General features: G+C 48.5%; 1 protein-coding gene across 1 annotated transcript in view; it reads left to right on the top strand.

The window, feature by feature from the left end:
• Positions 1-27,447, top strand: part of BTBD16 (BTB domain containing 16) — a 59,258-nt gene that overhangs the window by 28,403 nt on the left and 3,408 nt on the right. The window contains exons 10-16 of the mRNA XM_086378082.1: positions 690-759; positions 1,707-1,837; positions 10,094-10,213; positions 22,969-23,060; positions 23,929-24,011; positions 25,674-25,751; positions 26,890-26,988. Of these exons, the coding sequence (XP_086234208.1) occupies positions 690-759; positions 1,707-1,837; positions 10,094-10,213; positions 22,969-23,060; positions 23,929-24,011; positions 25,674-25,751; positions 26,890-26,988 (673 nt within the window). The remainder of the gene's footprint in view (positions 1-689; positions 760-1,706; positions 1,838-10,093; positions 10,214-22,968; positions 23,061-23,928; positions 24,012-25,673; positions 25,752-26,889; positions 26,989-27,447) is intronic.

Consider the following 27,447-nt stretch of genomic DNA (forward strand, 5'->3'; position numbering starts at 1 on the left):
CCTAGGTGTGAAAAGGATGGAGATTTTCATCAGAAAGTTGCTTTTTCAGTCTACTCTCATACAGAGAGGAAATAGGACTGGAGGCCCCTCTAAGAAGCTCTCAAATGGTCTGTACAGGAAAAACTTGCCTTCAGCAGGAAGGCAACCAAATGTCATCCTGGCTAAAATTAAAACCTAGCAAGGCGCTTTTCAACTTCCCTTTGGCTCAGTGGTAAAAAATCTGTCAACGCAGGAGCCGAGGGTTTGATCCCTTGGTTGGGAAGATCCCCTGGAGAAGGAAATGGCAACCCACTCCAGTATTCTTACCTGGGAAATCCCATGGTCAGAGGAGCTGGTGGGCTACAGTCTATGGGGATGCAGAGTCAGACACGACTTAGCGACCAAACAACAACAGCAAGGCTCTTTTAGGGGCTTAATCTCTAAATAGTAATACTTCTCCTTGGTGCCAAAGCTACTCTGTTTTCTTTGGAAAGATTTGATCTCAGAGCTCACATCCCTTAGCCCAGAGCTCTTTGCAACAAGCCTTGCTGGTCTTGTCCTCCAACCCTATGTCCACTATCTTAAAATATGGCGCTTTCCCTTGCATGAAAGGACCCTGTTGCCGGCATGGGGTTGAGTAAAACCTCTGGGGCTTCTCACTTCCCTGAACGCAGCCCGGGGCTTCCAGGAACAGTGTTCTGTCTCTGCAGGTGTGTGACCGTCATGATGAGCGGACTCACGCCGAGCACCATCAAAAACTTCTACCTGGCTGGCTGCAAGGTGAGAACAACCTGGGCGGGCACACAGCATCTTGGGGACCCTCAAGAGCACCCAGACTCTGGGATTTCAGCGCCAAGAAATCTGTCTGATGGCACCAACCTAACTGTGCCCACCTTTTATTTTGCCAAGTGAACAATTAAAAAAAATCATTTTATCTTTAAAAGAATATTTTAACACCCCCCACCCCCAAATAGAAAAGCTTTAATTGGGAAAGAGGGCGGGAAAAGGGACAGCCTTTCTCATCAAAACAGCAGACAACGTTCCAGGACATTCTTGGTGGGACTGAGGGAAATGCATCCCATTTGGGCCCAGTCAGTACGTCAGGGTTGGCAATAAATGCTGTATTCTAACTCTCATTATCAGAGGAGAAAAGTGAGACCCAAGGCCGGTGGAGCTTCCGTGATCAGTCACAGACGTCAGTCCAGAGATTTCGGCATACAAGCCCATGTAACTAGTTGCATTTCAGCATGCAAGCCCACTTAACTAGGTCAGACCACTTAACTAGTTGTATGACCTCAGGCAAGAGCAGGAATGTTGAAGCCTCAGATTTTCCATTGGTGAAATAGGAATAATGATGAACCAACCTCATAGGGTAGCAGGATGGATTTGAATCAACCTAGTGCAGCGCCTTGAGCATCGCAAACACTCAGAAAATGTTATCAGTGCATGTGTTTTGAAGAGGTTTGAGCAGGGCTGCAGCACGGCCCTTCTAAGAGCACGCTTGTTGGATCATCATATTCCAGCAGAGGGCGCTGAGATATCAGCGATTCCTTTCTACCTTAATTTTTTTTTTTTTTTTTGCCTGCACCCTCGGCGGGTAGAATCTTAGTTCCCCGGCCACAAATCGAACCCACACCTCTGCAGTGGAAATGCAGACTCGCAACCATTGTACCACCAGGGTAAGTACCAGAGACTCCTTTTTCAATGGGCGTTTCCTATCTTCTCAGTACAAGGAAGAGCCCCTCACCACCGCCTGTGAGAAATGGATGGAGATGAACTTGGTCCCTCTGGTGGGGACACAAATCCACCTCCGGAAAATCCCAAAGGAGCTGCTCCACAAAGTGCTGAAGTCCCCCAGGTCAGAGCTGGCTCTCAGGAAGGAGTCTCTGGGTAGGAGGTGGGGATGGGAGGGGGGATGGGTAGGGTAGACGGATGGGGCGAGGAGTGCCGAACTCACACCGCTGCTGGACATGCGCAGTGTGCAGTGCCTCCTCCATCCCAAATGTCCCGGCCTCCTGGACAGCCCGGCCTCTGGAGGGGCCAATACGTGGGTCCTGTGCTCGGGCAGGGGGAAGGATGCTGTTCAGCAGAGTAAGGATCCTTTGGGTGCCCGCTGTTTCACTGTGAAAGTGTTAGTCGCTCAGTCGTGTCCAGCTCTTTGCGACCCTATTGACCGCCAGGCTCATCTGTCCGTGGGGTTTTCCAAGCATGAATACTGGAGTGAGTAGCCATTCCCTTCTCCAGGGGATCTTCCCCACCCAGGGATGGAACCTGGGTCTCCTGCATTGCAGGCAGATTCTGTCTGTCTCACTCACATGGTAATGAATTAAGCGATTGTATAAATAATTTTTAAAGTTCTGTCAGTATTAAGACACATGCATCATGGAAAATTTGGAAACTTGGGAAAAGGGGAAAAGAAAAAAAGCTCTCAGGCCTAAATCAGTTTCTGTCTCCAGCCCAGGCCCCTCCCCTCAATGGCTCTAGACCCAGGCATTCCACTGCCTGTATGACCTCTCTGACAGTTAAGGCTAAGCCCTGATGCTTGGTGCCCTTGTCCTTTATGGCACCCCTTACCCAGTGTTCCTCAACCAACTGTCATGCCCTTGGGAGTCCTTCTGGACACCACTTCATCCTCCCCCCAAGAGCACCCCATCTCTGTGGGCCTCCACGTGGGCACCAGCCAGAGGCCAAACCTCCGAATCTCCCACCCGGATCAGCGCAGGGCCGGCTAACCCAGGCTTGTGCCTGCTCTTAACCCCGCTTCCAATCAAATCGCTAACCCAAAGGTCTTTAGCTCTGCCAGTTCGGCTCCTGTCTTATCCACGTGACCACCACAAGGCTTGCCTTAGATGCCAGCCAATGCTTGGCCTATTAGGTTATTTCCAATGTTTCACTGATATAAATAGCACCTTGGTGACATTCTTCGATATATATTTATTTTCATCTCAGATTATTTTCCCACATTGAATTCCTAGAAGTGAAGTTCCTAAGCCAAAGGCACTTTAGTTTTTATTAGTGTTTAAAAGTATATTTTACTTGAAAATAGTTTCAAACAAATTAGATAACAAGAATAGTGCAAAGGCTCTCTCAGTACGCTTTACCCTGTTTGGTTCAGTCTCTGACCTGTTTGCTTTATTATTTGCATCTGTGTGTGCCTATTAGCACACATTTTTTAATCCTTTGAGGACAAGTTGCATACATCATGTTCCCTTAACCTTGAATACTTCAACGTTTCATAATAAAGAGAATTTTTCTAATATAATCACAAAGCAGTTAACAACTTGAGGAGATTTGACACTGATGTAATACCTTAAGGTCTTTTACTCAACACTAACCTTCATAGCATCCTTTTTCCTCCAGTACAGGATCTGATTAGGACCACATATTAAATAACAATCTTGGGAACTCGGGTCCTAATGGCATCCCCAGGCCCTGGGTGGGCTCCCACCATTTTTCCCTGCTGTCCATGGCCTGTCCAGAAGCGTGTGCTCTCCACCCTCCATGGAGCAAAGGTTGTGCAACGCTTGAAGAAAAGATAAACAGGGCAGCCCTTAGACTTTTCGTAACACTGTCCCTCCCTTGGAAAGTCTGAGCTGTCCCTCCCCCACTTGGTAGCATTTAACCAAGAAAGGGGAAAAAAATGTCTGACCACAGCCAGCATGGTAGCAATGGCACAGGCCCTAGAAAACGCTGGCTGGGCAGGAAAAGAGGTCAAGAACATTACGTGTCAAGTGTCTAGACTCAGGTTTGGGGAGACATGACTGATGTGGAAACTGGGTCCTGCTCCTCTGGCCCCTCCCCAGGAGATGGCTGTCAGCACCGATGGTGCCAGGCTCTCCGGGCAGAGGTGGAAGCGAGGGGAGCCTGCATGATCTCGGGCGTATCATTAGCTAGTGTGCCCTGGAAGGATCACACTCTCAGCTACCAGACCTCGTGCTCACTTCTTACCTTCCCAGGTGAACTCTCCCCACCTGGTTGCTGTCCTTAAAGCTGGTCATCTTTAAAGCTGATGTCCTGCCTTAAAGCTGGAGGAGGGAGGTGGGGAACGAGGGTCAGAAAGAGGGGCCCAGGCTAACACCCAGTGCCTGGGGACATGGTTAGAAATTTATCTGGCTCGGGCTTTTCATCTGAGTGTCTGGTGGGCTTGGCGCCCAGACCACACCTGATTAAGAAGAGGCCTTTGGACGAGTTAACTTTTACCGAGCGCTTCTGGGTGTGTGCTGTGCTGTGTGCACTGGCCCTTTTAACCCCCACAACCCTATGCGGTAGGTATGATCATTGTCCCTAAGATAGGAGGCGTAATAAAAGGCAGGGCCTGAGCTCGGGGCTCCAGGCTCCAAGGTCCAGGCTCCCAGCCTCATGGCTGCACAGTCTCCTTGTGTGTAGCAGAAGCCAGGCTTCCCAACAACCAGAGCTCAGTGAGATCTGGACTGTCCTGGGAAGTCACATGGCCCAGAGCAGCTGTGGAAAGGCCAGCCCAGGGTCAGGGATGGAGAGTCTCTTGGCCCCACTTAGCGCAGACTGTGACCCATCCCCGGCTTGTGGTCATGGTGTTTGGGTTGGAAACAATGTCCATCTCAGCAGATGTTTCAACTTCAAGGCTATTCACCTTCCCCAAAGTCCCTTTGACCTCATCTTCCTTTGGGTTTTCTTTCCATCTTGTAAATGGCCTTCGGTAAAATACAGTTTTCCTGACCCCCTGGGCCTCTGGTTTTCAGTTAATTTTCTTCATAGAGGTCATCACTCAGTGACCCTGTTTCACTCACTCTAATATTACGGAAGCTTCATTCCAAGGTCTGTTTTTCTGGAAGCCAATCTCCGTGTCGACTTAGGAGGGTGGAGAATTCAGACGGTTATCTGTCTAGTTCTAGCTGCACGGAAGGCTGCCCTGCAACCAGGGGGAACGTGTCTTCCTCCCTGACTTCCTGTCTATGATACAAGGAGTCCCGAGGGCTCAGGAATTCCCTGAGAACAGCTGCCACATCCTCTACGGCATCTGCAGCACCAATGGGCTTCCCTCTCAAATGTAGTATTTCCCAAAGCTATTTGGAAGGACTGATGCTGAAGCTGAAGCTCCAATATTTTGGCCACCTGATTCAAAAACCTGACTCATAAGAAAAGACCCCGATGCTGGGAAAGGCTGAGGGCAGGAGGAGAAGGGGAGGACAGAGGATGAGATGGTTGGATGGCATCATCGACTCAATGGACATGAGTTTGAGCAAGCTCCGGGAGATAGTGAAGGACAGGGCAGGCTGGTGTGCTGCAGTTCATGGGGTGGCAAGAAGTTGGACACAACTGAGCGACTGAACAACAATGCTTCTCTGGCTGATAACACCACCACCTACCAGTTATGAAGCACTGGGGTGTATGGAATACTCTGAGTGGGCAATCAGGTCTCATTCTTACAGCAGCCCCTTTGGAGGGTGTTCCTTGTAGTTTTCCCCTGCAGAATGGAGATCACAGGAAGGGATTGCTCCCCTCATGCAAAATGAGAGTTGAAATTTGAAGCCAGGTCTGAGTGGCCTCAACACCCATGGTTATTATCAGTCCACTGATGTGCTCTGCTCCAAACCTTCTTATTCCTTATTGATGGCCAGACATATGGATGGTCATCTTTTTTGTTATAAAAAAAAGTTACAAAGGTAGGCAGATAATACAAAATACAGTTGGATTATCCATCTCCTCAAATGAACACATGGTAAAATTTTGTCATAAATTAAGAAATAAAACATCCAACAAAGCAGAAGTCACCTTCCCCAGCCCTCCCTCCACCTCACAGCCTTATTCTTCATCTTTCCTCTTGTCTTCCTCCCCTCCTTAAAGTCAACCAAGCCACTGTTGTGAATTTGTGTGCCTCTAACCCATGAGATTACATGCTTGCTACATATATGTACATGTGAAAATTATGCACAGTATGGTTTTGCAAAGGTTTAAATTTCTCAGATTGTGACATTCTGCTACTATTCACGAACATCATGTGACTTGTTCTCTCCATGTTGATATTTATGTACTTAATCAGCGTTTTTAATTTTAGTTGTTGTACAGGGCTCCAGTGGGTGAACAGACAGCAATTTTTTTCATTCCCTTTCTAATGTCTTTTGTTTGGTTTGGCTTCCTGTCTTGCTAGGACAGTCAGTGCTGCAATGGGTAACCTCATTCATATTTTCTTGTTCACTTGGACATGGCTTTCTCTAGGGCTTGTATTCAAAAGGAGACATTTATTGTTTATATATAGTTTTCTCACACACAAAAAATAGAGGACAGTGTCTTGTTAAAGGCATTCTTACACTCATTACATCTCAGTGGCCGCTTGAGAGCCCCTGAAAACACATGTAGAGCAGTGCAGATGTTTGCCTGTGCCGGAGGGAAGTTTAGGATCTCTGTGAGTTCCATCTCGATTCAGATCATCAGAACTCTTAGGTAAATGAAAAAATGTTTGAATGTCCTCAGTGTGATGATTTCCTGTAGGAACTAATATTTTAGGGTGATGCTTGGATTTCATCCTAGTGCAAACCCAGCTGATGCTTGGGTTTCCCGGGTGGCTCAGTGGTAAAGACTCTGCCTGCCTGTGCAGGAGACACAGGTCTGATCCCTGGGTCAGGAAGATCCCCTGGAGGAGGAAACGGCAACCCACCTCAGTATTCTTGCCTGGGAAATCCCATGGACAGCAGAACCTGCTGGGTTACAGTCCATGGGGTCGCTAAAGAGTTGGGTACAACTCGGTGACTAAACAGCAGCTGATACTCGGACTAAAAACCGAGGCCTTTATTTCGACAATTATCTTTCATCATAAAATTGTAACCAGGGTCCTTATCCATGGGGCTCTTCATTACTCCCCTTGTGTCGTAAACCCCTCTTTAGTAAGATCTCAAAGAACCTTCTGGGCGTGGGGACCTCAAGCGTGGGTTCTGCAACAGAAGACTCGTAGCCCCCCAGCCCAGCAGTGGTTGGAGTCCTGGCAGAGTTCTTTTTTGGGAACCTCGTTCCAGGAGGTTCTATGAGCCCTCCCCTCCTGCCTCTCCATTATTGCCCAGACAGTGACAAATTCAGTCCTGTCTGCCCACAGTCAAAACCGGTGCATCTGTAGGTGCCTAAGAACAAAGAATAGGAAAGAGACCGTCCTACCGCATCCAGAAATAGTGGGGGAGGTGGGAAGGCGACATTCCTGCTGCCCTTGGAGTCACAATTGAGCTTGGCTTGCACCCATCATGACCGCTGAAGTGGTGGGTGAAGAGGCTGTGATACATTTTGAAGCCAGGGTACATCTCCACGGTCAGAGACAGAAAATATCAATGGGTTTAAGAAATGGTGCAATGACTCCTTGGAGAACTAAGTCATCAGAGGCTGTGAGAGGAGCTGTTTGGGAAGCATCCTTTACAGAGCTGACTTAATGGACAGCAACATCCTCTTCTCCTCATCCCTTATTTCTTGATTTATTCTCTCTCTTTCTTTTTTTTTTTTTTGGTGCTGCGCGGCATATGGGATCTTAGTTCCCCAACCAGGGATCAAACCCACACCTCCTGCACTGGAAGCGCAGAGTCTTAACCGCTGGACTGCCAGGGAGTCCGCCTTGTTTCTTATTGAGATGCCTTGCGCTGCTGCAGGCACAGTGTGGGCTCTGGAGCCAGGATCGAGCCCCACCACCTAGGAGTTGGAGCTGCTGTCCTCTGAGCCCATTGCTGTGTCCAGGAACTGTGCTAGGCAGGCTGTATGTGTGGTCAGCTCAGTGTGTCTGTGTGTGTGTGTTAGGCACTCAGTTGTGTCTGATTCTTTGCAGCCCTGTGGACCGTAGCCTGGCCAGGCTCCTCTGTCCATGGGATTTTCCAGGCAAGGATACTAGAGTGGGTTGCCATTCCCTTCTTCAGATGATTTTCCTGACCCAGGGATCAAACCCTAGTCTTCTGCCTTGCAGACAAATTCTCTACCATCTGAGCCACCAGGGAAGCCCAGAGGCACCAGGGAAGCCCAGTCAGCTCAATAATGGTCCCCCGAAGATGTCGACATCCCAACCCCTGGAACTTGTGAAAACGTTGGGTTGCACAGCAAAGGGGAATCAAGTTTGCAGATGAGACTAAAGTGGCACTAGAATGACCTTGAGATGGGGAGGTTACCCTGGATTTCCCAGGTGCCCCTAATGGAATCACCGGACTCTTCAGTGTGGGAGAGGGAGGAGGAAGAGTCAGAACCAGAGGGAGATTTGAAGATGCTGTGCTGCTGGCTGGAAGATGAAGGAAGGGGCCACAAGCCAAGGCATGCCAGTGGCCTCTAGGAGCTGGAAAAGGCAAAGAAATGATTTTCACATAGAACCTCAGGAAGGAGCATGGCCACGCCCACACCCTTATCTTAACCCAGTGAGGGTCATTTTGTACTTAGGGATCCTGGAACGAAAGACTGAAGGCAAAAGGAGAAGGGGGCAGCAGAGGATGAGATGGTTAGATAGCATGACTGACTCAGTGGACACGAATCTGAGAATCTGAACAAACTCCAGGAGATGCTGAAGGACAGGGGAGGCTAGCATGCTGCAGTCCATGAGGTCACAGAGTCAGAAATGAATTAGTGACCAAACAACAACAAATTTGTGTTGTTTTAAGCCTCTTGGTTTGTGGCAGTTTATTACAGCAGTGACAGGAAACTCACACAGATCGTACAAACTCACCCCACACAGCCTTCATAGTACAGTCAGTCTCCTACCTGCTTCAAGTTTCGAGCTTTCAAAGATGTACGTGCATTCATTCATGTCCAGTCATATAAGATAGTGCACATGCCTGGCATACACTGTCACATGTGTGCACCCTCTATAAGCAATTGTGGTTTTGTGTGCTTTACTGTACTGTATATGGTACAGTATCTTTACTTCAAGTCTAGGATGTCTGGAAACAAGCATTAAAAAAGTGGTAAATAGCTAATTGTGTTAGTTGGGTACCTAGGCTAAGTTTGTAGGAAAGTGTGAAAGTGTTAGTCGCTCAGTCGTGTCTGACTCTTTCCGACCCCATAGACTGTAGCCCGCCTGCTAGGCTCCTCTGCCCATGGAATTTTCTTGGCAAAAATACTGGAGTGGGTTGCCATTCCCTTCTCCAGGGGATCTTCCTGACCCAGGGCTCGAAAGTTTGCTGGATTTAGGGACAAATTGGACTTCTGAGCTCGCTCTCAGAAAGAGCTTTGTGTGTGTAGGGAACTTACTGTACCCTCTTAGCAGTGGCTGTAATCGCTACATTACAGATGAGCGAGTTGCAGCTGCAGGGCCGGAAAGCAGCCTGCAAGAGATTCCGCAGCCAACTTGGGGCAGAACTGACCCCTGCCCAGGTCTGACCTCAGAACTGTGTGACTCTGGACAAGTTATTCCCCAGTTGGGCCCAGAATTGGAATATGACCAATGAAGCATTCACCTTGGGTGCAATACTTAAGGGACACCAAAAACCTTCAGCCATTGAGATAAAGTATATCTTAGTGCCATATTTTACAGTGAAAATTAATATGCTGAACAAAACATTAAATTTTTAAATAAACAGGGTCAGTCTTAATAATATCCATATCTATAAAGTATGAAAGTGAAAGTGTTATTCAGTCATGTCCAATTCTTTGCGACCCCATGGACTGGGGTCCACCAGGCTCCTCTGTCCATGGAATTCTCCAGGCAGGAATACTGGAGTGAGTTGTCATGCCTTTCTCCAGGAGATCTTCCTGACCCAGGGATTGAACCTGGGTCTCCTGCATTGCAGGAAGTTTCTTTCCCGTCTGAGCCACCGGGGAAGCCACATCTATAAAAGTAAGAAATATATCCCAACTTTGCAGGGTTACTGGGTGGAATTTAATAAAAGGACATATGGAACCACCTTGAGAACACCGCCTCCTACTAGGAGCTCATTCAATGAGATGGTCATGATTTTACAGTGCACAGCAGGTGGGTGAAGGCTCAGGTTGGCTGAAGATCAAGTCCCAGCCGTGCCAGTTACCAGCTGAGTGACCTGAGACTTGGTATCTGTCTGTGAGTCCACATACAGACTCAGGGTGGCGTCGCCTCCTTCCTGAACTCACTCTCAACTTTTCACTCTCATACATACAGCATGGTTTTTGCTACTCCTCAATTGACTTCTCAATCTTTTGTTTTGGCCAGGTTGTTTACTTTTAGTGAGTTTCACCTTCTGAAAACGCTCCTTTTGTGGGTCTACTTGCAGCTGAACAACAAAACTCAGACGTTTCCAATGTACCAAACCGTGTTGATGTTTTTTAGCAGGTAACGTAACTTAGTGTTGATTGACGAACTGTGCACACACTGTTTCTTTGCTCCTAATACCATGGAGGAAGCGTTAGTGATACTGTTTTTCATAGTATCATTCAGAGGGCGGTTTTCTTATGGGATCTAAGATCATGGGATAACTTTGCACCACTGCTGCTGCTAAGTCACTTCAGTCGTGTCCGACTCTGTGTGACCCCATAGATGGCAGCCCACCAGTCTCCCCTGTCCCTGGGATTCTCCAGGCAAGAACACTGGAGTGGGTTGCCATTTCCTTCTCCAGTGCATGAAAGTGAAAAGTGAAAGTGAAGTTGCTCAGTCGTGTCCGACTCTTAGCGACCCCAAGGACTGCAGCCTTCCAGGCTCTTCCGTCCATGGGATTTTCCAGGCAAGAGTACTGGAGTCAGGTGCCATTGCCTTTTCCATGTATAATAGGAGTTATGAGACAGTCATGTGCATCTGTGCCATGACTGTGACAGGCTATGTCATGTCTATGACAGTCACGTGTTCTATGTCCAGTAAAAAGCATGATACAAAAGGTACTTTTTTCCCCTCAGGGAAATTACCATTCTGTATTGGCCTTGAGTTTTTCATACTTAAAATATGCCTAAATCAGACCAGAGCATTCTGGTTTGTGTCTCACTGGATAGCAGCATTCTGAATGTTCTGGACAGATGAAAAAGCATTTGAACTTAAAAAGACTTCATAGCATTAATCTAGTCTCTTAGACTCTCTAAGCTTATAAATTCTAAAAGTTATATATCTCAACATTTCAGTGAAAAATGACAATTACAGAAAGAGGGGATGTAGGTATACATATAAATGATTCCTTTTGCTGTACTGCAGAAACTAACAGAACATTGTAAAGCAACTATACTCTAATAATTTTGCTATACTCTGATAATTTTACTATACTCCAGTTAATTTTAAAAATAACTTACAGGATAAGGATGGGCACCATTTAATTATGCTTACTAAATGCAGCAATTCTGATCAGTACTTTCTATTTGTAATCTCATTTAATCTATGTCATACTTGGGGCTGGATTTATTATTCCCATTTCACAGATGAGGAAACTGAGGTGGAGATGACTATCTTGTCAGAGATCATACAAGTGATAAGGGGTTAGAGCCTGACTTGAACCTAGACTTGCCAACTGCCAAGAAGCTTTGCTTCCCATTCCTGGAATGAGAGGGTTCCTCTCTTGTGCATGCTGCAGTTGGTTCAGTAGTGAATCCCCAGGTTTGGTGTTTGGAACAGTCCTGAGGCTGCCGATCATCGGTTCAGTGCTGTTATTAGCCAGTTGCTTCTAAACTTGCCTTGCAGCGCATCTCCTTCCCCTGCCCTGTCCTCCTCTGCCTGTGTTTTCTGTCTGTTCGGCCCATTAGCAATGTCAGCTTGGGCAGTTTGGGGCCCGGGAACAGGCTGGGGGTGCAGGTGAAAGCAGTAACCTATTTTGCATCTCTTTGTTGTTGTTTAGTCTCTCAGGCATGTCCAATCTTTGTGCCCCGTGGACTGTAGCCCACCAGGCTCCTCTGTCCATGGGATTTCCCAGGCAAGAACACTGCTGTGGGCTTCCAATTCCTTCTCCAGGGGATCTTCCTATATCAGGGATCAAACCCACATCTCCTGCTTTGGCAGGCAGATTCTTTACCACTGAGCCACCTGGGACACCCACTGTGTCTTTTTAGCCTCTATTAAAACCTTGTAAATACTCTCATATCATCCATGCTGGTTGCTGAGTGTGGTGGTCCTATGGGCAAAGACAGCGCCAGGAAGATCTACCCTAGATGGACTGTCTTACCTTCATGGGCAGGCTTACCTTCTGTTCCCCACATCAGCAGTGATGGGGGCTTCCAAGCAAGATAAGGTGTGTTCAAGGAAATCAGGAGATGCCTTTCCTTTTGCACAAGTGCATTTAGCAAACACACCGTCCACACATTCATCAGCACGTTGACCAGCTTATGCCAAATTTCACTGGCCTTGTTCCGAAGTAGTTAATCCTTTCCTAGAACATCTGTGCACCATGTCAACTAAAGAGCCCGTTTTTTCCTGTCTTATCGGGGGAAAGCAGTATTCATTGCCAGAATGATATGTCCTTGCTTAGCTTCTATATAATTTGCTTTGAACTCGAATGTCTTAAATCCACACCCCGCCAACTCTTTTAATAGCCCAAGAGGCACTTTTTCCAGTGAGTCATGCACACCAGGAAAAGTCACTACTTGGCACCAGGTTAGGTCTCCTACTGGAAACGTCTAGAACCGGGAGATAGGAAATGAGCTAGAATGTAGGTGATTCATTTCAACTGTTTTTTACTGGGAGAGGAACAAGTGGAAGTGAGGGAGCTGAGGCCTATGGCCCTGAAAGTGAGGATTCCTGGGCCTGCCTGAGCTGGGGTCTCGAAGCTTCCTCCTGCCTGGGGGTAGGTCTCACAGTTATAGCTTCTCCATTCCTCCCGAATCCACAGTGATTCCATTTTGATCCCGGACCTCAGCCCTCTGCGTCGTGCATTTCTCCAAGGCCCCGAGCCTGCTGGGATTCCTTGTTGGAAACCGTTCATGTGTTTCCAAATGGCCTCCCTGCCCAACCTGAGCAGTCGGGATGGTATCCTTTACCTGGCGCTATATTCTCTGACTGCAGGGTGGGAGAGAGTCTTGCCAGCCTGCCCACCTGCCCTGCATCCCTCCTTCCTTTCCCCTCCCTCTCCCTCCGGCAAGTTTGGTGTCCTCTTGGGAGAAAAGACGAGACAGTTCTGGACCTCAGATGCTCTTCCCCCTGGTGATCACCGAGGCTCACCCCCAACTTGGAGGCCCATGGACCATTTTTAGGACTATGGGTGGCTTGCCTACCATCCCAGCTCACTACCCACGCTCAGCATGGTGGCACCTACAGGTCTCCCTGGTCAATGACTTCACCTCCCAAATGTGTGTCCTGAGTGTTCATTGGAAGGACTGATGTTGAAACTGAAGCTCCAATACTTTGGCCACCTGGTGCAAAGAGCTGACTCATGGAAAAGACCCTGATGCTGGGAAAGATTGAAGGCAGGAGGAGAAGGGGGTGATGGAGGATGAGATGGTTGGATGGCATGAGTTTGAACGTGAGTTTGAGTAAACTCCGGGAGTTGGTGATGGACAGGGAGGCCTACTGTGCTGCAGTCCCTGGGGTTGCAAAGAGTCGGACACGACTGAGGGACTGAATTGAACTGAGCCAAGGGATCAGCAGTCTCTCTCCCCAGCACCCCCACTCCAGCCAGCTGGCGTTGCCCCTTCTTCTCTGTCCATCCATGGAGGGGACCCTGTGGGAGCTTCAACCACTGGTTCCTTATGAACGGCTTGGTGGGCACATGCATTTTGCCTCCCCGGGCACATCATAAGCAGCTTGAAAGGGAGGGTTTGTAATCCTATATTGTGGCCCTAGCTTACGGAGCACAATGCTGAGCATGTAACAGCTTAGGGAATGATGAAGTGAAGTGAAGTCAAGTCGCTCAGTCGTGTCCGACTCTTTGTGACCCCATGGACTGTTAGCCCACCAGGCTCCTCCGTCCACGGGATACTCCAGGTAAGAATACTGGAGTAGGTTGCTATTTCCTTCTCCATCAAACATTCATCAGAGAAGTGGGTCTTACTATGCCGATGCCAGACTCAGAGAACAGCATGTCTGCTGCAACTCAAAATAGGAGGTGTGGCTTTTTTTTGTTTATTTATGTGTTTAGACCACACCCTGCGGCATGTGGGAACTTAGTTCCCTGACCAGAGATGGAACCTGCGCCCCTTGTAGTGGATAAGAGCAGAGTCTTAACCCCCGGAATGCTAGGGAAGTCCTTCCATCTTTATTGATGAGTAGGGTCTGTTTGGTGGACTAGACTAGGAAGAGTTCTAAGGCTTTCATGAGGCTCAGCAAGAAATAATGTCTCACTAGGTTGGTGATGCCGACCTAGGACATGAGCAGGCGCTGGTGGTGCCCAGGCTCTGTGTTGGCCTGAGGATCCTCAGGGCTGAGCTTCAGAGCTGCTGGCCTGAGGGCTCAGGCTTCGAGAAGGCACCTCTACTCCTGGGTGGAGGAGGGAGCCTGTGGGAAGCCATGGTCTCCAGAACTGAGTCACCAGGAGAGCTGAGCTCCACAGTCCAGTGAAGACAGAGGGAACAGCTAGGCAGGGAAGTTTCCATGGCCACTGACGGGGACACGCCAGGAGCATTGAAAGGTGGGGCAGAAGAGCAGACCTTGGGAGACAGTACACAGGCCTGGGAATGAGAACCAAGGAAGTTGGCTGGCTTGCCCCATTTTTAAAGTTGCATCTGTTGTTGAAATTATTTAAATGACAGAGTGGTTTAGAAGAGAGGTCAGAGTGGACCTCCGCAACAGGACTTTCATAGCATGACAGCAGCGAGAGTAGCTGCCTGAGTGTCAGACCAGCCAGGAGTGAGGCTGAGCTGCAGCTCGGGGTTCCAGCTGGGCCAGCAGTGGCCCAGTGTCCAGAAAGGAGAGTTTGGAGCAGCAACTGAGCCAAACAGACCAGACACTCCTTTGCTCATCTGTCTTGGCAATGTCTTGAGCTAGGAGGGAAGGTATCTAAGTAGTTAACTCCTTTGGCACCACTGTACCTGCAAGTAAAGATATATGTCCAAGTCTTTTGTACTCACTTGTGTTTTATTCATCTATTTTCTTTCATTCATTCAACATATTTATTGGACATTTTCTCTATGCCAGGGGCACCAAGAGGGCTCAGAGGGTAAAGAATCTGCCTGCAGTGCAGGAGACCCAGGTTCGATTTCTGGATCCATAAGATCCCCTGGAGAAGGGAATGGCTACCCGCTCCAGTATTCTTGCCTGGAGAATTCCATGGACAGAGGAGTCTGGCGGGCTGCAGTCCGTGTGGTCACAAAGAGTTGGGCGTGACTGAGCGATTAACACTCCTGGGGACACCAGTGGAAAGTTAAAGGGGCGATTTATTTGCTCATCACCATGTTTAAGAACATCTTCAAGCTTATTTTCATTTTTGTCTAAACTCATCAGTATAGAAAGGACACAGGCATGTGTGTACACTTACATGCGCACACATACACACACACACACAGGCACACAGCTCAGCACCCACAGCCTGTTTTCCTGGCAGTAGTTAATTTAGAAAAACAAATAGGCTGTCCAGAATTAAATTTAACATTTCCTTGTAAGAAAAACAAAAAATGTAAGCAAACCCGCTGCCTTCATTGGTCCATGGAGGAAAAGTCATCCTTTCATTCCACTTAGCAGTCTGAGAAGCCCAGGGGAGCTGCAAAGACTCATCCGTGGGAAAAGGGCCAGAGGCAAATTTTCCACTTTTTTTTAAAGTACATTTTTCATCAAAATATAAAACATACAGCAAAGTTCACAGACCTTAAGTGAACAGCTCAATTAATTTCCGCAAAGTGCACACACCTGCTTAGTTACTCACTCTTTCCCACTTTTGCAACCCCACGAACTGTAGCCCACCAGGCTCCTCTGTCCATGGGATTCTCCAGGCAAGAATACTGGACTGGATTGCCATGTCCTCCTCCGTGGGATCTTCCCAACCCAACGATCGAACCCGTGTCTCCTCCATTGCAGGCAAATTCTTGACTGTCTGAACCACCAGGGAAGCCCATAACCAGTACCCAGACCAGGAAACAGAACTTGACCAGCCCCCTAATGTGTCTTATCTCAGTCACTACCTCTCCCACACCAAGGTAAACAATATCCTGCTTTCTTTTTCTAGGAGATTGTCTTGGCTGCTTTTGGATTTTACATAAATAGAATCTTAGAGCATAGACTTTTCATGTCTGGCTTCTTTTACTCAATAGTATGTCTGTAAAATCTATTCAGGGATGAATGGCCAGGGAGGGTAGGGGCTTACTTTTGCAAATTGGTGGTGGAGCTGGGTAGACCTGGGGCGCCTAGATCTTCAGACACATCTTTTGAGATCTTAGAGTTAAGGGCAAGTCATGAACAGACCTGTTATTCTTGTCTTTAGCTGCTTCATTAATGGGTCCCTCGCAGACACTGCAAGGGTGGATTCCAGCAACCTCACCAGAAGGAGGTCATTGAAAGCAGTCAATGAGGTCAGTTTCCACCCAGTCCCAAATATTAGATTCCCTGACGTCTGCAGTTAAGTCTTCTCCTTCCTAGTGAAAGTAAAAGTGCAAGTCGCTCAGTCATGTCCAACTCTTTGTGACCCCACGGACTGTAGCCTCTGTCCATAGATTTCGCCAGGCAAGTCCCTTCTCCAGGGGATCTTCCCAACCCAGGTCTCCTGCGTTGCAGGCAGATTCTTTACCGTCTGAGCCACCAGGGAAGCTCCTCCTCCTTCTCATGTCCTGTCCAAATCTGACCCAGTTTTTGCAGAGCTTAGGGACTCCTCCTGGAAGTCTTCCTGGATCCCACCTGCACACTGGACAGACTCCTTCTGAGTCTTTTGCAGAGAGAACAAGAGCATGTGCTGGCTGTGTGTGCACCCTGGTCTACAAACCCAGCACCACCTCCTCACATACACCACTCGAGAGTAGCCTCCAAGGAGAGCCACCCAGCCATGCCCTGCACCCCTCGTGGCCCAGCCCTCAGGCGTCTGGAATGAAATGCACTATAACTCTGGGTGCCAGGTCAGGCAGAAGCCATGCATCTCTGGTGATTAATGGGTGGCGTTTGTAGATGTAACCATGCAGTGTTCATAAAACCGGGCAACCCCGGTGTGAAACTCAGATCTCTTTACAGGAACATTCATTTTGAAGTATTCCATGAATCATGGAATTGAAGGTGGTTAAGTTGTTCTCTCTCAGAGTCTCTCCATTGAGCCCTATGCAGGGAGGTTCATATATTTCAAGTCAGGATTTCTCATGACCTGACTTTTGCATTTCTTGGTTTGATTTCTTCTCTGACTCTGACCACATGGCTCCCTTCCCCCTTAGCTTGGCTTCCAGGAAATTGAATCTCCTTCTTTTCAAGGTGCCTAAATATCATTGATTCCTATTCCTTACTACCTTTGCACTTCCCTCACCTGGCTTCTTGGCTTTCCACCCAAACTGTGCATGCGTGCTCAGTCACTCAGTCGTGTCTGACTCTTTGCAACCCCAATGGACTGTAGCCCTCCAGGCTTCTCTGTCCATGGGATTTGTCAGGCAGGAAAGAATACTGGAGTGGGTTGCTATTTTCTACTGCAGGGGATCTTCCCAGCCCAGGGATCAAACCTGCCGTCTCTTGCATTACCAGGCAGATTCTTCACCACTATGCCTGGGAAGTGGGAAGGGAAGCTACCCGGGAAGCCCTTCTACCCAAACTGGGTGAACCCCAAACGTCCTCTTCAACCATAAGAGTGGAGACTTTGGAGAACACAAGGAATATGTGTCTGAAGGCAGGAGGCCTTTGCAAAGGGCAGTTAGAGTCCTTATTAGATAACGTTTCTAGTCTCAGTTCTGCCTTTGGGCAAAGGTCAGGACCATCTTCATCTTCCTCATCAAGATGACATTGACTGCTCTCGATAAATGACCAATAGGACTTGGCTTGACAAATAAGCATGGCAACAACGGACAGAACCCCATGAGGAGTTAGGAAAATTGGCATAGAATAGCCTGGCCTGTGCATGCACATGTGTGTGATGTGTATATGCATGTGTGCACACACATGTCCTGGGCTGGAACTGCATTCCTAGGAACTACGGGTAAGCGGAGGGGTGGGATGGTGGGACTGAGCCTGGTGGGTTGGCAAGGACCAGTTCATTCATCTGGTTAATTCACTTAACATTATTGCAAGCTGGCAGAGAGCCAGACACTGTAAAGGGTGCTGTGAATATGAGTAAACAGAACAGATGAAAATCCCCATCTTCACAGAGTTGACAGTCCAGGAAGCAGAGCCGAACGTATTCCATAAATGAAGTGTGTGTTGAAAGGTGTCAGCCATGAGTCTGAGTCCCACTACTGCTGTTTACTGACTGGAGGTTAACAATGCTCCCTCCTCAGTCTGACATAGGTTCATTCTGACTCAGAGCAGAGGCCCAGCCTGGCACTTGGCAGGACGCCCTGAATGGCAGTGGCATTTGGTGGGTGATGGTGGTGCTGGTGACATTCAGAACTGTTGTTTCTTTACCACACTTTGGTGTCGGGAGCTGTGGGGACCGTTTCCTGCTTCTTGGGTTTCACAAGGCGTCCGGGTCTTCTGCACCGAGTTACCTTTTGAAAAAAAGCCCTTTCCCTTTCTTGTCGTGTATTATCGCCCCCAAGTCCGTCATGTATTTCAAACTTCACTTTAAAATATTCAAACATTTCTCATAGGGATGAAGTAATTTTTAACACCAATTTCTTTATTGAGGTAAAAAGCACATATGAACATAAAAATGACCATTTTACCCATTTTTATGTGTATATCTCAGGGGCATTACGTACGTTCTCACTGTCATATAACGGTTCCCATCATCCTTCTCCTGAACTTGTTCTTCCTAAACTGAAATTCCCTACACGTAAAGCAGTAAATCCCCATTCCTCTCTCCCTCCGCCCCTGGCAACCAGCGTTCTATCTTTGTCTCTGTGAATTTTACTGTTTAGGAACCTCATCTGCTTCTCAGGTTGACTCAGTGGTAAAGAATCCACTTGCCAAGCAGGAGACATGGGTTCGAACCCTGGGCCAAGAAGATTTCCTGGAGAAGGAAATGGCAACCCACTCCAGTATTCTTGCCTGGAGAATCCCACAGACAGAGGAGCCTGGTGGGCTGCAGTCCATGGGGTCGCAGAGTCGGACACAACTTAGCATTTAAAGAGCAGCAGGAACCTCATGTAAGTGGAGTCACACAGTATCTGTCCTTTTGTGTCTGGCTTATTTCACTTAGCATAATGTCTTCAAGTTTCATCCGTGCTGTAGCATGAGTCAGAATTGTAGAGTGCATTTAAAAGGCTAAAATTTGAAGTGCTGGGCTAATGGGGCTCTGAGTCTGAAGGGTAAATGATTCTGATGACAGGATGGAGGAAGGGAGAAGGTCATGGCTCACAGCAGCTCTGAAGCGACAGCCTGCGCTGGTGTGATGGAGACTTTTCCTGGGCGCTGTCTTTCAGGAGGTCAGAAGGAGGGATGTGTTCCCAGTGCCTTGTGAGCAGAACCCAGAGGTGACCTGAGTGTGTCTTTCAGGATCAAGGATCTATGAACCATCCTCCCTAAGGGGCTCATGCTCCAAGGGTTTCCGATGACCTTTAAAAGTCAGACACCATAGCCTGAAGCTTTTCTCAGAAACGTTAGTCAGTGCGTGCTCAGTTGCTCAGTCATGTTCAACTCCTTTCGACCCCATGGACTGTAGCCCACCAGGCTCCTCTGTCCATGGAATTCTCCAGGCAAGAATACTAGACTGGGTTGCCATGCCCTTGCTAACCCCAAAGTGTCTGTACAGACAGAACACAGCACCAGGGGAAGCCAGGCCAGCCTTTGAGTCCACCAAACAGCCATGCAAAGGGGCTCTAACTCCACAGCCAGCTTCCCCACTTTATGTGACATAAAGAGACTGATGAGTGTGTTTATCCTTGGCCTAGAAAATCCAGATGCCACCCCCTCCCCACCCTGACCAGCGGAATTGAGTTAGACTGATATGCTCGGGCTGTCTCCAGAAGTCTCAACAGAGTCCGGGCTCTGCTGTGGTCCACCCCCTTGGCTCTAGTGGCAAGATTATGCCCATTGATTCAAGGGGTTGGACCACACCACTCAGATGTTTGGGGAATATAGAGAATTAGCAGCTGAGGCCACTGTTTACTTCCTTTGATGTGGCCTGGAGCTCCATTGAGTTAGAGGGTGGCAGCTTTGGACAGCAAGGAGATCAAACCAGTCAGTCTTAAAAGATATCAACCCTGAATATTCACTGGAAGGACTGATGCTGAAGCTGAAGCTCCAATACTTTGGCCACCTGATTCGAAGCGCCGACTCATTGGAAAAGACCCTGATGCTGGGAAAGATTGAGGGCAGGAGGAGAAGGGGACGTCAGAGGATGAGATGGTTGGATGGCATCACTGACTCTGTGGACATGAGTTTAAGCAAACTCCGGGAGATGGGGAAGGACAGGGAAGCCTGGTGTGCTGCAGTTCGTGGGGTCCCAAAGAGTCAGACACGACCGAGCGACTGAACAATAAGTGATAATGAGCGCCACCAAAAGCCTGATCTGCATTTGACCGGCTCCAGTCCAGGTCTCTCCCTGGGAGGAGGAGACGGTGGTGGTGATTGGGAGGACCACTGGGACCAGCAGCTGTGCCCAGCACTTCACAAGAACTGTCACCTCTGCTTCTCCCAGGGAAGTACACTGACTATTGTCCCCCCCGACGGAGAAGAAGATGGAAGCCTGGGGAGGCGGGATCCCGTGGCTGATGGCTGGCTGCCCCAGCACTGGAACCTGGTCTGTCTGACTCCAGGGCCCGAGCTCCGGGACCCCAAGCATGGCTGGGCAATGGATGAGCTGACTTGTGACCTAGCCAAGTCAGCCACCATCAGTCCCACTTCCTGTGACCCAAAGGGGCCTGTCTTAACAAAACCCTTCCAGGGTCCTCTCGGGGAGGAGGTCTGTCCGTAGAGGTCCTGGCTAATGGTTGTTAGGTCTGAGCGCCTCTTGCAGGGAGCCTCGGGTCCCTCCTTACCCTCCCAGCATCCTTCCCACAATCTGTGGAGTTGTCACCTGGGGGCTTCTGAGCTGGAGGGGAAATCTGTCTTCTAGGTGGTCCTTTCCCTTCTGGGCTGAGACCATATTAACCTGCAGCTCCAGCAGGTTTGGTCTTCTCCCAGGCTGCTCTGGGTTGGGGGAGCCCTTGCCGAGAGTACAGGCTTATTCCTCAGAGCACGAATCTGGACTGGGGGGCTGTGCCATCAGCCCCTTCTTCCCTCCTTGATGCCTGAACCTGCCACAATGCTGCCCAGCTTCTTCTTCCATTAAATGGTAAGAAAGAGGCAGAGAAGGAAGTGGCATTCAAATCAGAAAAAGGAGGCAAGCAAGAGTTTTTGGTCCAGCTAAGAGGTCCATGTTTCTCGGGGTACTGGCATGGCCCCCACCAGCCCAGCTCTTACTGCCCTGGGTAATGGAGGGCTGGTTCCAGGATCAATAGCCCTGCACTCCTGGAAGTATCAGCCTTCCTTTATTTATGCCTGGTCCATCCACTCCAGAGATAGGTCCCCAGTGCTTGCTTGCTAAGCTGCTTCAGTTGTGTCCAGCTCTGTGCAACCCTATGGACTGTAGCTTGACAGGTTCCTCTGTCCATGGGATTCTCCAGGCAAGAATACCGTGAAGTGGGTTGCCATGCCCTCCTCCAGGGGATCTTCCTGACCCAGGGATCGAACCCTATGTCCCTTATGTCCCCTGCATTGGTGGGCAGGTTCTTTACCACTAGCACCACCGGGGAAGCCCAGGTCCCCAGTGGATTCTAATAAATAGTCATTGAATTTGCATTTGCTCACTCGTCCTCGTGCTCCATCCCCTCTCCCGATGCCTCAGCATCCCTGATCTTCTCTCCTGGGACCACTGCCATGAAGAGGAGTTGGAGAGCCCCAGGAATTCTCAGATCTTGTGAAAACAAATGGTCCCCAGGCAGGGCAGTAGGCACCCCCAGCAGAGGCAGGACACAGAGCCAATGGAGCGTTCAGTCTGGCTGGGACAGGGTGTGATTTGGACACCACTCCTGATTCATGGAAAAATATCCTAAAAGTGCCCTTGGCTGGTCTCATACAGGAACTGACTTGAGGGAATGGCTACGTTTCCAAAGGGACTTGGAAAATTATCCCTTGTTGTCCCCACTGGTCAAAAGTGACTATTTTACAAAGCAAGTTGTTTCAAAACAGGAGTGGATGTGTGTACGTGTCTTCTCAAGGTGAGTGTGATCTCAGCCCGGCCCTGACGTCAGCCACGTGTGGAAATTAACCGAGTTTAGTATTAACAGTGTTGCAGAGCTGATCCCGGAACCAGCTGCTAAAATGAGTTACCCACTCATCTGACCTTGCCTTTTAATTCTACCAGAAAGTGCTTCTTTAAAAACAGTTTTATTTAGTTTTGACTGTGCTGGGTCTTTGTTGCTGCATGGGCTTTTCAATTGGGGGCTTCTCACTGAAGTGGTTTCTCGTTGCAGAGCACGGGATCTAGGGCATTTGGGCTCCAGTAGTTGTGGCTCCTGGGCTCTAGAGCAGCTCGACATTTGTGGCACATGGGCTTAGTTGCTTCATGGCACGTGAGATCCTCCAGAATCAGGGACAGAACCCGTGTCTCTGGTGTCTCCCGCATTGACAGGCGGCTGCTTTACCACTGAAACACCAGGGAAGTCCCAGAAAGTGCTCTTGAAATGCCTCAGCTGCCCTTTGGCCAGTTACTCAAAGGGCAGCATGTGTGCAGGAAGAATCAGCAGCTACAGGTTCAAGTCCTGGCTGAGTCATCGTTTTTTCCTCTGTAAAATGGAGCCGATGGTATTAGTCCTGTCTGCCCCCTTGAGAAGCTTGTGAGACTCAAGTGAGAAAATGTATTTTGAAACCCTGTACAGTCCCATGTGTTCCATCATCACTTAATAAGTATTTGTCAAGCACCCACTACGTGGTACACACAGGGATATATAGCCTTTTGTCTCGTAAAAACCTCAGTGGCAGCTGCCCTCTGCTTCCACACTCCCCATCCATCCAAGAGAGAACCAGGCACCATCTACCTCTGGTGGGTGGACTCACTTAGCCCCTGATGTGACTTTCATGAGCCCCAGCCTATTCCAGAAAGGAGGGTTCTGAAAGCCTTTTATCCTCTTTGCACCTCTGCTAAGCTTCCCCAAGAACTGTGCCTTTCTGGACCGTGATGTGGGACAGAACTTGATCCCGCTCTTCCTTTGCCTGCGTCTGCACAGCATCACCAAAGGTAAGTCCTGCCCGTGGGAGGGCGTCCAGGGGAGGCTGTTGGCTGCCCCGCCCCTCAGCACTCCCAGAGAAGCCCACCAGCCATTTCCAAAAGAGTCAGCCGAGATCGAGATCTGGCTCTATCACTTCCAAAGTGTGTGATTTGGGGAAAGTCATTTAGCCACCCAGCCTCAGTTTCCTTGTCTGTAAAACGGGGATAATCAGAGTTTCTGTGAAACATGACGATGGATGGAAGAGACCCAGTGATTGTGAAAGTGCACTCGGCACCCAGGACTGGGTTGTTGCCAACTAACCAAGTGCCTGGCCTCTTAGTGCGGCAGCCCCTCTGGGTCATTCCCTTGCTCGGTGGGTCTGTGCTCCGGGCTAGAGTTTCCTCATCCTTATGCTCTGGGCCCAAGGCAAGGCAGCTGTGACTTGGAAAAAGAGGGCACTCTTGGGGAGTGTGTTTGGGGCAGCCCAGGTGGCCACTCAGTGAGGTTTTTGCATCTGAAAGGACATTGGAGAACTTTTTCAAAGCCATTTCTAGTCATCCAGATTGAATGAGTAGCTCTAAACCCAACAAATGGTTGATGGAGCCCAGCTAGATTTGTCCAAATGGCTTCTAGACACTCCAAAAACACTTGTTTATAGGATCTCAACCCTCCTTCCTGGGCAGGATTGTGGGCGGGGCATGGGGGAGGCTGGCTGTGGACACTTTGGGAGAAAGTGCCTTGGAATGTCCCACTTGGGTCCCGCATGTCTAAGGATGGGATAGGAATGCTCTCCCATTCTCAGCTCCTGACTTCCTCCTCTTCTCCTCTGTAAGCAAGACTTTTGCAGTTCTGTGAGGAATAAATCCATAAGAATGTTCCCTTTGTGCATCTTCCCAGGCAAGGATCTGGAAGAGCTTAGGCACATAAACTTCTTCCCTGAATCCTGGCTGGTCCGGGTTACAGCCAACCACTACCACGCGGTAAGTCGCCAACTCAACAAGGAAACAGTTAGCAAAATTTATTGCCTTTGCTTTTTTCTGGGGATGTGTTTTGCATTTGAAACCTCTGGGCTTCTGAGGTTGGGAAGTATCTGGATCCTTCCCCAGGGGAAGTGGACAGAGCCAAGCCTGGAGGGGAGGAGGGAGGTGGCCCCGCCTTGGAGCCCAGGTGTTTAGAGCATCAGCCCTGTTGACCTGAAGAGTCAGAGACCATTGGCCACATGGCCCTCCACACTGAGTCCCCTCACCAAAGCAAATGTCATGTACTTATTATTGGACATTTTCAAAATGCAGAGAAATTGAAAGAAAGCAAACGCATACCCTCAGACCCATCACCCAAAACAACTACTGCTAACATCTCATTGCATATGACCTTCCAGTCTTAAAAAAGAAATGCGTAATGAAATGTTCTTTTATCACCATTTTTAATGGCTGCAAACTCACCAAAAGGATGTGCTACAAAACCTAACCCTAACCCTACCACTTGGTGACTGGCCAGTGCTACTTGGCTTCTTCTTTATTGTAGAGAAGTCATGGTGTTTCTGATTGTTAACTATTATAAATAGACTGTATGGTGAATGCATTTGCACATGATGGTTTATTTTGACTGAGAATTATTTTCTTATAGGATAATTTGAAGAGTAAAAAATACTGGCTCCAAAAGGAGTGTGCACTTTTGTTCTTGATATATATTAGCAAACTTGGGACCAAATTACTCCTTCCCCAGTGATAAATGAGGTGCCTTCCTTTGAGCTCAGTAACACAGAGCATTTTCCTTTTCCATCACTTGCGTCAATTGTGAAGTGAACAATGGCATCTCATTTTTTAATAGGCACCCCTTTTATTACTAGTAAATATGAATATTTTTCCATGTGGTGTTTCCCCCTTTGTGAATTGTCCGTGCAAACTATTGTGCTTCTTATGTGCTTCCAATCGTGCATTTTCAGAGATGAAATGGGGCAGTGTTTGAGTTCTGAAGGTTTATGAGTCACTAGTTAAAATTCAATTCAGCTCAACAAACACGTATTGTAATGTGCAAACCACAGGGCTCAATGGCCCCCGCACAGCAGATAAGGTCTCCACGGAACTGTGCTCTTCTGGGGTGTAACTCAGAACTGTGCTCTGATGGAGCAGAGAAGGAGAGGGGTGACAGAGAGAGGGGGGACAGTCTCGGAGCTGGAGCTGGACACTTCAGGGAGTCCCCCACCTCCCTCTTCATATCCTCTGGCCCACACACCTCCTTCCCTTTGCCCTCTACCACCAATGTCATCCTCCTGAAATGTGCTCCCTCCTGACCCCAGTCATCACGTGGAGCCTGCCACGTGGGGCCATACCTGGTCTTGAGTTTGTAGCCAAGAATATGCTCTGCCTTGTGATTGGGCTCCCAATGAACACATTTTATTTCTCAGCTAAGAAAAAAATGCTGGGGCATTTTTCGTGTCCTCATCTTTGCATCCTGGGAAATCCTTGAGCAGGGTACCCGACTAGCAGGTTTTCAGTAAGTACTGTGGACTGGATTCATGGGTGAATGTAGGCTCCAGAGACAGAACTCTTTTGAACACAGTGAGGGATGTTGGGATCGATGCAGTGAAGATGTTGTTGGGGAATCAGGTTGCTGGTAAGTGGTGTGTGTTTTCCTTTCAGCTGGAGAATGGGGGCGACATGGCCCACGTGAAAGACCTAAGCACCCAGGCGGTGAGATTCGGGCTGCTTTTTAACCAGGTACTGACCACCAGACTGAGCAAGGGGAAGGACCATCCCACCTCGTGCTTGGTTAGAGACCTTTGTACAATGACCGTGGTCAATTATTACCTGTGGCAAGATGGCCAAGGCAGAAAAGGAACTTGTAGGTGTCGCTCTTGAACACTCACCATCTGCTCAGGGGTAAAATTCACAAGACAGGGCCCTGGGATAGGCCATTCAGTAACTTGATATACACAGCTACAGCACCCCATGAGGTTGACCAGCTGTCTCAGTTTTCAGGATTGGAGTCATTTCCCTGGGGATGTGGAACTTTCTGTTCTAAAGTCAGGAAAGACCTGGGCAACCTGGGATGAGTTGGTCATCCTCTTCACCACAAATATGGTGAGCTGCCAACCGCTCAAGAAGAGATTCCACTCCAAGCCCATGGTTAAGGTTGCCAAGGTGGCTAATCTGGGCAGCTATTTTGTTGGAGCCCAGACTCGAACCAGCTGTGAGTCGTGAGCTCGGCTGCAGAGCACCCGGGGGCTCAACAGCCGGAGGAGCCCAAGGGGCCAGCAGCTGCACTGTCTCGGGCTCCCTGGATAGGCGTGGCTCTCCAGGAAATGACTGCAACCCTCCCTCTTCACTAAAGCCACTAAGAAGTGACCTCAAAAGAGTTCATATTTTAGGGGTTTGGGGTCCTGAATCTATCATCAGATACTGCCCCTGGGTCAAGCCTGGAAGGGCTGGGTCCAGCCCCTTGCTTGCAGAGATCTGTCCAAGTGGACAGACTGCAGACAGCAGTGGCCAGGACACCCTGTAATGCTGTGGGCATGGAGGGTCTCTTAGGCCCACTGAATTGTAGCAAAACACTCTGTTTTAAAGGTCTGCAGACTGAGGGTCATCCAAGAACGTGCTTAACTCCTTCTTCTCCCCACTAAGGGGCATGTAGAGTGAAAAGTATAGCCCCTGAGTGCCAACCTGTAGAGCTTTGTAAAGTCACTACAGTTTGTCCTTTCTTCTCCTTCCTAGACTAAAATTGTTGCCGTGTTTTACATCACAAATCAGTCCCTTTAGTCTTTCTCATCTAAAATTGGTTTTGCTATGTCCTCTTCCCTTTGAATACTGGAGATTTTTTTTTTTCCTGTCACTTTGTTGCTTACCTTTCCTCATTTAGGAGTATACAACACATTCAAAAGTGATTACCTTATATGGATTCTTCTTTGAGATAAAAGGAATCAAGCATGACACTACCTCCTATAGTTTTCATATGCAGGTAAGAAAGACAGCAGAGCAGAGGTATGTCTCTGAAACAGCCTTTGAGATTCAGTTGATTCATATTGAATAATTGATTAAACATGAATTGCTAATTCATTTGGAATGTGTTGTAGGCCTGGTGTTAAGAGAGGTATGTCTCTGAAACAGCCTTTGAGATTCAGTCAATTCATATTGAATTAATAATAATTGATTAAACATGAATTGCTAATTCATTTGGAATGTGTTGTAGGCCTGGTGTTGAGAGGCATGTCTCTGAAACAGCCTTTGAGATTCAGTCAATTCATATTGAATTAATAATAATTGATTAAACATGAATTGCTAATTCATTTGGAATGTGTTGTAGGCCTGGTGTTAATCAGGCTGATAGATTTGACGTCATTTGATTTTTGCAACAACGTGGTGAGGTTGCTGCTATTAGCCCATTTAACGGATAAGGATCTCAAAACTGAATGTCTTC

The sequence above is a fragment of the Bos grunniens genome, chromosome 26 (genome assembly GCF_055505025.1).
Source record: "Bos grunniens cultivar Pamir isolate PY7600 chromosome 26, Bosgru_T2T1.0, whole genome shotgun sequence".
Classification (NCBI taxonomy): Eukaryota; Metazoa; Chordata; class Mammalia; order Artiodactyla; family Bovidae; genus Bos; species Bos grunniens.